This window comes from Camelina sativa, chromosome 1, assembly GCF_000633955.1.
Source record: "Camelina sativa cultivar DH55 chromosome 1, Cs, whole genome shotgun sequence".
Lineage (NCBI taxonomy): Eukaryota > Viridiplantae > Streptophyta > Magnoliopsida > Brassicales > Brassicaceae > Camelina > Camelina sativa.
In genome coordinates this window covers 10,678,191-10,689,954 of record NC_025685.1, presented here as the reverse complement: position 1 = coordinate 10,689,954, position 11,764 = coordinate 10,678,191, and the positions used below count along the sequence as shown (strand labels likewise).

Here is an 11,764-nt window from a genome sequence, read left to right as displayed (position 1 = left end):
GCACTAGCAACAATCAACCTTGATCACTTACCACACTCTCGCACTAGCAATATGAACAAGCAGGCATTAAGAAAGATTCATTATTGTCAGTAAACTCAAACTCATCTAATCCCTTACTTAGAGTCAAGTAAACCTCTAGCATTGGCTAATTCACGCATTTCATCTACACCTCTCGGTCGTTGAAACACCCTAGATCTAATCTCAACCTCTCGGTCTGTTGACAACATTAAGAACACCAACCTAGAAGGAAATCTATCAATCATTTACAATCAAACTAAGGCATCCTAACCGATCAAGAACACAAAATCATCTATCCCATCCCTAGAAACTTTACTACACTACTCGGACATGATAACAAGGAACAAAATAACGGAAACGAATGAAACTTGCATTGTATTAAAAGATAGAGTAGAGTAGAAAGAGTACAAGATAAAAATCTAAGAAAACTATAAAAACTATGAAATAAAAATGGAAAATGAAAAGGAAAATGTTTGAGTCGCTCAGTTCTCTCACAGAAGCTATCGCTCTCTGGTTTGAGGGTCTGCGGCGTGCTTCTTTGCGAGCTAGGAGAGGAGGGAGTTTATATATGGAAACCCTTTTGACCTAGCTTCCCAGACATGCCCGATGGTCTACTCGATGGGGTACACGAGGGTGAAGTCAGGTTACTTTTCGGGTGGATCTTCGGGTTGTTCTTCATGCTCTCGGATCCTCCTCGATCGTGTTGGGGTTCGGACTTGTTCTTGCAGCTCGATGGCTCCTTCGGGTACATACTCAGATTGTACTTGTTTTCCCCCATTTTTGGCTCTTTAGCACCTGTTTTCATCCAAAATATGCAAATGCAGAAATGCAACACCCTAAATGGTCTAAAAGTGAATTCCTACAGTTAATGACCTAAAAATGCTAAGTTAGAGTTATGAACAATGCAAAATATGGATAAAAAAGGATGCTAAAAATATATAAATTAGAGAGTTATCACAAACAGAGAGACAAGGATGAATAAAAACCTACAAGATCTTAGTACCCTCTTCCTTAATCGTTAATTTAAGCAGTCTGCTTAAGTCTTCTTCTTCACTCTTCCTCAATCGTTAACTTAATGAGTTATTCTCAGCAAAATGATCCTGCAAAAAAAATGGATTTCATATCAGAAAGACAAAAACAAGGCTAACCAAGTCGTCAGTTCCCTCACCGAGAATTGCCGTTGCGATCCGCCATCCACTGGTCGAGGCTGAGCTAACGGCCAAGAACGGATCATTGACAAAAATATCTTTCAACTTCGCAATCTCCGTCGCGAGAGAGAAGGAAAAAAAAGTGAAAGCATTTTTTTCTCTTTTATATTAAAAATTACACCTAACTAATACTGAACAATGGAGATGCTCTTAGTAACTTATCAACATTATATTCTTAGATTCTTTTTTATGGCAATGTTGAATTGATGAACTAATTTTGGGAAGAGAATCAAATGTTGCAAGCCATCAGCAAAAAAGAAGTCCATGTGTTGAAGTAATAAGCAGCATATCCTCTATGTGAAATACCAATGAAGTAATAAGCAACATATCCTCTATGTGAAATACCAATGAAACAATCTCACTGCCATAAAATCATAGCCATCAGCAAAGCACGTTTACTTGGTTATCCTGAATGTAAAAAAAATCTGATTCTTTCTTTACTTGCTAAATTAGTAAGAGATTGAAATAAGTGAGAAGAAAAAACGGAAACAAAGGATCCAGAAAGCCAAGATCTTTCATTCAAACACTAGACCTAGACGTAAGAAAAGATTATGATTCAGTTCTATAGTAATGCATTAAACCAAACCCAGTCAATACAAATACAATAGCTTACATAACTACTTTCACCAAATTAGACAATAGAGTTTCAAAGTTCACAAACCCATCACAATACTAATAAGAACTTCAATCATCATAGCCAAAAGCTAATCTCGCCCTTCACTTCGTTGGGCATCAACAAATCCCCTAGCCTCTCAGCATTTCAACACTTGTCTCCCTCGCCTTACAATCCCAAAAGCTAATCTCGTCATTCACTTCCTTGGTCTTCATATTAGACTCATTACTATGTACAACTTGCCGAACACTACTATGTTCCCTTCTTGCAAACAAAACTGCTTGGAGTTGTGACAACCCGTCCCGCGGACTCCACTAGCCCACCGCTAGCCGCCCTAACGGATCATCTGTGGACCCCACCAGCCCACCGCTAGCCGCCCAAACGGACTCCAAGCTGGCCCTGCAGGGCATCGATCGTAACCCATCATTGTGGATATCCCAATCCACCAGTAGGTTATTGGTGCGCCAGACGTTCCTCGAACCCTGATCTTCACCCTTTAACAACCTTCCCACATGACAAGCTGTCACCAATTGATGTAACAACCCGTCCCATGGACCCTACGAACGGTCCGTTAGGACAGTTAGGGGTGGGCTAGTGGGGTACACGGGACGGATTGTCACATAAAAATCGATTTTTATGCAGCTAAAATATTTGTTATAAGAGAGAGAAGAACTCATTAACACAAACTATGGTTGGATATTTTTTTTTTTAATCTTCTATTTATATAAATATATTTTTGAATAAAAGTCTTCTATGTATATTCTTTCATATTATCCAAAAAAAAACATATGAAATGGTGGTGTTTGAAATATATTTTCGAATTTGTTGGCAAAAAAAAACAGAAAATATATTTTCGAATTTGGTGTCTTCAGGGCATAAAATGAATTTAGAAAGTGATATGGGCCTTTAGGGGTAATCTCATCTAAATGGGCCGAAATTGATGTTGAAATGATCAAATTAGGGTTTTTTTTGGTGTGCTCGAACACTATATAAACACAATCATCTCTCTTAAATTAGGGTTTCTTCGTTGCGGTGGTGTGAGAGAAACCGAAACAATGGTGAAGTTTCTGAAGCAGAACAAAGCCGTGATCCTCCTCCAAGGCCGTTACGCCGGGAAGAAGGCAGTGATCATCAAATCCTTCGACGACGGAAACAGCAGCCGCGGTTACGGACACTGTCTCGTAGTGGGACTGAAGAAGTATCCGAGCAAAGTCATTCGAAAGGACTCCGCGAAGAAGACGGCGAAGAAGTCACGTGTCAAATGTTTCATCAAGCTCGTGAATTACCAGCATCTGATGCCTACTCGTTACACGCTCGATGTGGATCTGAAGGAAGTCGCGACTGTCGATGCTCTTCAGAGCAAGGATAAGAAGGTGACTGCTCTTAAGGAAGCTAAGGCTAAGCTTGAGGAGCGTTTCAAGACTGGGAAGAACAGGTGGTTCTTTACCAAGCTCAGGTTCTGAAGTGCCTTTGAGATTTTATCTTTATCGGATTTTATAATTTACAATTTTTGTTTTTACTTCTATAGAATGAATGCGGATCATGGTTGTGTTAAGACGTTTCGGTTGGAATTGAAGTTGGATTTGTCTTTTGAATTGTGATCATGTTTTGCTATTTTGATTGCCTTAATCGTATCCGGTTTAATAGCTGAATTGATTACATTACTGTTAAAGAGTGTGGAGTAAGTATTGCCTTCAATCATCACCACTTATTGATTATGAACCAAGGATAAGCTTTTGTATTGTTTTACAGTCTTAGGTTTCTGCTTGATAAGTATTATTTGTAGTCTCTGTTCTTTAACAGAGACTACAGAGATGCAGAGTCTCTCTGTAGAAGCATGTTTTAGTGTTATAGATAGATAGTGTTGTAACCAGTAACTGCATAAGAAGCTAGAGAGGTGATTTGAATCTTTTCTTCAACCATGTTGTTTAGCTGTTAAAGATTGGAAATTAATTTCTTCCTTGGATATGAATATAAAGAAGTTAGGAGATGATTATGATGTGTTAGTGTGGAACTGCCATTTTTATCTTGACAATTAAGATAAGTAGCAGTGCCTAATACATTTCTGAAACTTGAGTTATGCAACCAAATCTCCTTGGACAAAAGTTATGCGACTCAATAGCAAAGCGAAATACCAACTATTTCCATCTTTTCTTAAACAAAACGAAAATTGAATGTTCCATCCCTATCCCAATACCTCCCTATTATTACCTCTAAACGTTGAATCTTCTGTGCAGAGCCAAGATGAAAGCTAATTATCTTTGTAACTAGCCTGCCTCATATTCATTCATTTCACTACTTGAAGATAACAAATCATTAGCTTCAACTTAACTACAATGCAAGTATTTTATATAATCTACTTGTCATCTTTCAGAACCAAAGTAGGAGTTTAGGTTGATTGTTATTGACGATCTTGATTAGCTTGTAAAAAGGTTGTCTCTCACTTCATATTGTTCACGATGACATTTTTTTAACATTTGTTTTCATGTTAAATTGAATTTCAGGGAAGTTGTAATGAGGTAATGATGAATTTTGTTTAAACATTAATCCATTGTTTATGACTTTTCTGAAATAGAACAAATATATAAGATGTAGAGCAAGGACAGATTTTGTTTCTGTCAAAAAATTAATATATACAAATTTGTTTTTATTTTAAATTGGTGTTATTAACTATAAAAACCTACATAACTAAAATCATAATTGAACATCTAATAGTATAATTGTCAAAAAGAATTCAAAATGAATAATGTCTAAAAAAAATTTACTTTATAAAAAAGTTACGTAACATTCTAAAACTAATTTTGAATTCTTTTTGACAATATATTTGTATTTAATAACTAAACTTTTTAAAAATGGTCAAAGAAAGTTATTTTATGAAATTAAAATGTTAATTTTTGTATTCAACCTCTAATTAATTTTATGATAAAAGACCTTGAACAAACAATAAATATTATTAACCCAAAATCATTTTGAGAGGACAAAAATTAAAAGATACCCCCACATAAAGTCAGTTATCATCATATCAGACCTTATACTTTACATAAATTATCACTTTAGTCCTCAAATTAAAAAAAAAAACCGATTTAACCACAAAAACAAGTTTAAGCCAAAACACTAGAGAGATTTAGATTTAATTTTGGAATAGAAAAATAAATAAAAGTTGTCGTTTTTATAAACCAGAAAAGCTGCCCAACTTGTTTCTTCTATCGAACCCTAATCGAGCCGGGTCATCTCATAAAATTTCTTCGACATTGCATTCCTCCGTCGTCTTCAGATCCTTCCCCGCTGTTCCTTAACCTCTTCTTCTCCGGTCGATTCCACCTTCTCCTTCCCCGGAACCGAAGTCCTTGTACCGGAATTTCATCCAGTTTCTTTTGTTTACCGAACCGATTTGTCGCGTAACCAACCCGGTCACGAACCCCTAAACCAAAAAGGTTCGTTCTTTGTTTGTTTGTTCTTACTAGAGATGAATTATTCAAAAACAAACTCAGAAATTTACGATTTTGCTGCACTGGGGTTATGAATTTTGCGTTTTTCAAAGCTCTTGCGCTGATGGGTCGATTCAATATAATCCGATTTGTATCGAATGAACGAAAATTTAACATTTTTGTTACGAAATTTGCGAGCTTTATATTATATCCAGCAGCTGAGTTCCTCTTATAAGTTGTGTGATCTCGTAATGTGGAGGATCTAGGGTTTTTGGAATCAGCAATGTGAATTTGATGGGTTCTTTGTTTTTTGCGAGTTTTTTTGTAGGATGGATTCGGATTTAGAGCCTGTAGCTCTTACACCGCAGAAACAAGACAGTGCGTGGAAGCACTGTGAAGTTTACAAATATGGTGATAGAGTTCAGATGAGATGTCTTTACTGTCGTAAGATGTTTAAAGGAGGTGGTATTACAAGGGTTAAGGAACATCTTGCTGGTAAGAAGGGACAAGGCACGATCTGTGATCAAGTCCCTGATGAGGTTCGTCTCTTCTTGCAGCAGTGTATTGATGGTACTGTGAGACGTCAGAGGAAGAGGCGTAAATCGAGTCCTGATCCCTTGCCTATAGCTTATTTCCCTCCTTGTGAAGCTGAAACTCAGGTTGTTGCTCCTTCTGATGTGGACAATGGTTTTAAATCGCCGGGTTCTGATGTGGTTGCTGGTCAAAGCACGGGGAGGACGAAGCAGAGAACTTACAGGAGTAGAAAGAATAATGCTTTTGAGAGGAATGATTTGGCTAATGTTGAGGTTGGTGTTGGGAACAGTATGAGTGACTTGCTTGGTCGAGATATGGACAATTTGATTCCTGTGGCTATTAGTAGCGTGAAGAACATTGTGCATCCGTCTTCTAAAGACCGGGAGAAAACAGTTCATATAGCCATGGGACGGTTTCTGTTTGATACTGGAGCTGATTTTGATGTGGCTAATTCTGCTAATTTCCAACCGTTTATGGATGAAATTGTTTCTGGAGGGTTTGGTGTTTCTAGTCCCACATGTGAAGACCTCAGAGGCTGGATTTTGAAGAGTTGCGTAGAGGAAGTGAAGAAAGAAATTGATGAATGTAAGTCTCTGTGGAAAAAGACAGGCTGTTCTGTTCTAGTTCAAGAATTAAACTCCAACGAAGGCTGCTTTAAGATCCTCAAGTTTTTGGTTTACTGCCCGGAGAAAGTAGTGTTTCTGAAATCCGTTGACGCATCGGAGATGTTAGATTCTGAGGATAAGTTGTTTGAGATACTTAAGGAGGTGGTTGAAGAGATAGGTGATAGCAATATTGTTCAAGTGATTACCAAATGTGAAGACCATTACGTCGCTGCTGGGAAAAGGTTGATGGATGTGTATCCTTCTTTGTACTGGGTTCCTTGTGCTGCAGACTGCATAGACAAGATGCTGGAAGGATTCGGAAAGATGGACTGGATAAGCGAGATTATCGAACAAGCTCGAACTGTCACAAGAATTATTTACAATCATAGTGGTGTTTTGAATCTGATGAGGAAGTTCACTTTTGGCATTGATATTGTGCAACCAGGCGTTACCAGTTCAGCCACAAATTTTACAACAATGGCAAGAATTGCTGATCTAAAACCCCATTTGCAGGCTATGGTTACTTCATCCGAGTGGAACGATTGTTCATATTCGAAGGAAGCAGGTGGATTAGCAATTACTGAGACTATCAATGATGAGGGTTTCTGGAAAGCAATAACATTGGCAACCTATATAACTGGTCCTCTTTTGCGGGTTTTGAGGATAGTTTGTTCTGAAAGGAAGCCTGCAATGGGGTATGTCTATGCAGCGGTATACAGAGCAAAGGAAGCAATTAAGACACATATGATACACAAGGAGGATTACACCATCTACTGGAAAATTATTGATAGGTGGTGGTTGCAACAACATCGTCTTCCTTTACATGCTGCTGGTTTCTATCTTAACCCAAAGTTCTTCTATAGCATTGACGAAGAAATGCGTAGTGAGATCCATTTAGCTGTGGTTGATTGTATAGAGAAGTTGGTCCCTGACGTCAACATTCAAGATATAATCATTAAGGACATGCACTCTTACAAGAACGCTCTTGGGATTTTCGCAAGGAACTTAGCAATCAGAACTCGTGACACTATGCTTCCTGGTACACCAATATCTTTCTTATTTATTGAAATCTCATTAAGACTTCTTCATATGTGTTCAAGTGTATCGTATGTACTTAACTTGTTCTTTATCATTTAGCTGAATGGTGGTCTACATATGGAGAAAGCTGTTTGAACCTGTCANCGAGAGGTTAGTCATTATTATGAAACAACTCCTTGATTTCTTTGAGTAGAGAGTGCTCGCTCATTAAGCAATCGTCTTTGGTGTCATTTTGTTTTGTTTTTTTGTTTTTTTTTTTTGTNTGGCTCAGTGAGAAACCTGACACTAATCTCCCAAATATATGAAACAAAGAATTCCATTGAGCGACAACGGCTCAGTGATCTTTTATTTGTTCAGTATAATATGCGCCTCAGACGACTGTAAGTTTGAATTCTCTTACTCTTAGACACAGTGTTTCTTCAAAACAGAACTTAAAGGTTCTTTGTATGTCTCCTTTAGGGGCAGCAGTGAAAACAGCGGTGATGACACTGTAGACCCGTTATTACACAGCAACATGGAAGTTGTTGAAGACTGGGTTTCGAGAAACCAAGTTTGTATAGAAGGGAATGGAAGCTCAGACTGGAAGTCACTTGAGCCGATTAAGAGGACAGAAGAAGTAGCTGTTGTTATTGATGAAACAGAAGACTTGGGTTCAGGTAAAAGCTTCACATGTAGTAGAATCTTGTTTCTGAGAATACATATGTTGTTGACCATATATGTATTGATTGGTGTGAGACAAGTTGTTAAAAAAAGGTTTTGAATGAAATGTGAACAGGTTTCGATGATGCTGAGATATACAAGTTGGAAAAGGAAGCTAGCTATGAATGTGGTTATTCGGAGAATCTGTTCACTTGAACTTCACCTCTCTCTCTCTCTGTAATCATCATAGGGTTTAAATTTGTGATTCCTCTTAGAGTTTGATTTGTATTATTAATAGAAGTTTTTACCAATTTAAGTTGTATCCCAGAAACTAATAATTACAGGATTCTTCTTCTTCTTCTGATTGTTGGTGATTGAAATGTTGTTTGGACATAAGCTAATCTTTATTCTTAAAACGGTTTCAAGTGAAAAAAGTGGTTAAATTTAGATATATGAAAAAAAAATAAAAAAATTTCAGATACTATATATATAAAGAAGTATTATCCTCAAGAGTCTTATCTTCACGTTTGGTCCTGAGAAGAGTAAAGATGGAAGGGATAAGCCATATTGCACTCCCTGTTCTAGGAATTGTCGCAGTCTCCGTTGTAACCTTCTATGCCGTTAGCTTCGCTGAGATCCGAGAGGTTAGTCATTATTATGAAACAACTCCTTGATTTCTTTGAGTAGAGAGTGCTCGCTCATTAAGCAATCGTCTTTGGTGTCATTTTGTTTTGTTTTTTTGTTTTTTTTTTTTGTGGCAACATGGTCTTTATTAACGTTGTCCCTTTAACAATGAATTTATGCAGAAATCGTTTAAAGATGTGTATGACTCGGAGAACAAAGATGGAGCAGGGTTCAAGACTTCTTTAAGTTCGAGGGAGAGAAGATCAAGAAGAGAAGCAAGTAAAAAACGTCCTAAATCTTGATTTGCAAATGTCCCAGAGACCAAAACTATATCGTAAATGTTTTCTAATCAAAGAGACTCTCTTTTAAGTCAATGATATTTTTGTTTTTCTGGGTTTTCAATTTATATACATTTTATCAAATCTGGAAGACTGGAACATCTATGTTTTGTCCTAATGTTGTTACTGATGTAGCTGCGTATGGTCATGTGTGGCTTACTGTTTCTTCATCTTTGGTTTGGTCAGATATTGGTTCTGACTTTCTGATCACATCGTGAGAAGTCCCATTCTAATCATATTTGCTAGAAAATTTGGATCTATTTTTTTCTGAAAACGACTTCACCAACGTCTGGAACAAAAACGCTGATAGTTGTAGAAGAACCCTGAAAACGTGTTATCACTGCACGCTGAGCAAGAGCTGACTCGTCGTCAAACTTTCGTCTCTTTGGCTCTGCTTCCTCAGGTAAAGGCACAGCCGGAGGTGGTGCAGTCTTTGGCTCTGGTTCCTCAGGTAAAGACACAGCAGGAGGAGGTTGCATTAAAGGGGATAGACTCTGCTCACAAGCTCGACCAGGAATAGCCAGTTTAAAGCTGACGTGTGGTGGTGGGATTGGGACACCATCTATGGCAGCAAAACAGTCAAGAGAACTTACAAAATCATTCAAACAACCCATAGCCAAATCCAGTCCCTCTTGCTGGAAACGATCCACCCAATCGAAAAAACTCTCAAGAACGGTGTCCGCATCAAACCTTTTCCAAGGCAACAATACTCTGGAATAAAACTCAACAAGCTGACTGCAGAAACAAAACCTGCTACCACTGGTCGGCTCCATAAACTCAAACTCTTGAGTTGTCTTCTTCTCAGCCACTCTAGTCATCAAAGCCCACATAAAAACCACGCCATACCGTGCCTCAAACTGCGCCGTGACCTTAATAATACATACCTCCTTGCGTGTGAAACACAACCCATCGTGAAATGTAGTAGTTGCAGGTCTTAGAGGAGGTTCCCTAAAAGGATGAGGCTTAGGATCATCAAGATCGAGATCTACACAATACTGATGAATAGTAGTAGCACCTCGAGATCTCTTTGGAGGAGGCAGCACAAGGGTACCAGGCCCCCTTAGTATTGGTGGGATCATTTTAATCAAACGGTGTACCGGTGGTGGCATGACAACACGATACTCTTCATCATCAAAGTGAGCAAAACAGTCAACAACACCCACAAAGGCAAGCAAACCGGCTTCCTCCTCCATCTCCAGGACTCGGAGAATTTCTAAAAACCTCACAAGAACGTTTGCCGTACAAGCCCAGAGTAGAAATAGTACCTCCTATCAGATAGCTGCATAAACCCAAACTGACGGTTCAAAACCACTTCCTTGCGCAAACCTCGTTTGAAATACAACCCATACCTAGCCACAAACTGCGCTGTGAGCATAATAGTACCAAGCTCCTTGAGTGTGATCCCCTTTGCAGGGAATCTAAATGAAGGTCGAAAAAGAAAGGGTTCTAGTGCATCATCATCTACACAACAATCTTGAAGATTCTGAGGGTTACAGAGCTGAGATCCCATAAACTTTGAAAGGCGTTCAGGTTGTGGCAGGATATAATCAAAGGAGGCACCATACATGTGAGTAAAAAAGTCAAGACCACCAACAAACGCATGCAAATCAACGGTAGCCATCTCAACTCCGTCCTCCAGCTTCTCCAACTGAAGACATTTTGAGAAAAACTCAAGTACCCCGGAGGTACAACCATCCTCAGTCCTCAACAGCTGATCCGAAGGCAGTAACACTCTGGAATAACGATATTCAATCAGATTGAAAAATCTTGACTTGTTGTTCCGATCATCATCAGTTTGTTTCAGAAACTCAAACAGAGGATTCATAACCACTTTCTTCATCAAATCACGACGAAACCGCGGACCATACCGAGCCACAAACTGTGCTGTGAGCTTAATGATACCAAGCTCATTGAGTGTGATATGGTTTTCAAAGAATTCATATTCACGAGATCGAGGTCTTCTTAGCTCAACAGGTTGCGCTTGAGTAGTAGTAGTAGTAGTAGGCTGGTTAAATCCGAGTGGGTGAATCTCTGGATAATGGAGCATCATGGATGAAAGGTATGCAGGTTCTGTTATAGTCTTCATCATCAAAGTGAGCAAAACGGTCAACACCACTGACTAAAGCATGCAAATCGATCAAAGCCATCACATTACCTTTCTCCAGCTTTTCCAACTGAAGAAGGTTGAAAAAAGCCGGAAAAAGACCAATAAAGCTAGCATCATTGGTTATGAGAGTTTCAGTAAAAGGCCTTAACACAGTAGCGTAGGCACGAACAAGGTCGTAATAGTAATTAAACCTGGTACTAGACCGCTCCAAAAACTCAAACTGGGGTTTGTAATAGCCCAGTTTCTGTCTCAAACCACGCAGAAAAAACCAGCCGTACCGCACCACGAACTGCGCTGTGAGCTTAATAATACCAAAGTCCTTGATTGAGAGGCCATCAGATTTCTTAGGATAACGAAAAGAGTGACACCGATAACGATGAGCAGTCAACAACGGGAAATATACTTCCTTGCGGTATTTGTTAAGCTTTTGCTTGTAGAATGGGTGACAAGGGTCTGAGTCACACAAAAAGCTATAATTTTTTCCATTATAATTGTTATCAATGGACATGAGCGTCTTCTCAACTCCAACCCTTTTTGGGATCTAACAAGAACGCTATGGCAAACGGAGAGAGAACAACGACTTGGAGAGATCTAACAAGGAAACGAAAAAGA

At 38.7% G+C, this 11,764-nt stretch overlaps 4 protein-coding genes across 4 annotated transcripts; 3 read left to right on the top strand and 1 right to left on the bottom strand.

The window, feature by feature from the left end:
• On the top strand, positions 2,850–3,485 carry LOC104787244 (60S ribosomal protein L27-2-like). The gene has a single exon (XM_010512784.2). The coding sequence runs from the start codon at positions 2,895–2,897 to the stop codon at positions 3,300–3,302; it is 408 nt and encodes a 135-aa protein (XP_010511086.1). The 5' UTR covers positions 2,850–2,894; the 3' UTR covers positions 3,303–3,485.
• Positions 5,009–7,599, top strand: LOC104706438. Its single transcript, XM_010422636.1, has 3 exons — positions 5,009–5,273; positions 5,596–7,445; positions 7,544–7,599. The coding sequence occupies exons 2-3, from the start codon at positions 5,597–5,599 to the stop codon at positions 7,597–7,599; spliced, it is 1,905 nt and encodes a 634-aa protein (XP_010420938.1). The 5' UTR covers positions 5,009–5,273; position 5,596.
• Positions 8,589–9,138, top strand: LOC109125577. Its single transcript, XM_019227474.1, has 2 exons — positions 8,589–8,727; positions 8,890–9,138. Exons 1-2 carry the CDS (start codon positions 8,632–8,634, stop codon positions 9,007–9,009), a joined length of 216 nt encoding a protein of 71 aa, XP_019083019.1. The 5' UTR covers positions 8,589–8,631; the 3' UTR covers positions 9,010–9,138.
• LOC104787235 (probable splicing factor 3A subunit 1) lies at positions 9,293–11,602 on the bottom strand. The gene is made up of 3 exons (XM_010512776.2): positions 10,345–11,602; positions 10,223–10,225; positions 9,293–9,829 (listed from the first exon to the last, which is right to left on the bottom strand). The coding sequence occupies exons 1-3, from the start codon at positions 11,132–11,134 to the stop codon at positions 9,303–9,305; spliced, it is 1,320 nt and encodes a 439-aa protein (XP_010511078.1). The 5' UTR covers positions 11,135–11,602; the 3' UTR covers positions 9,293–9,302.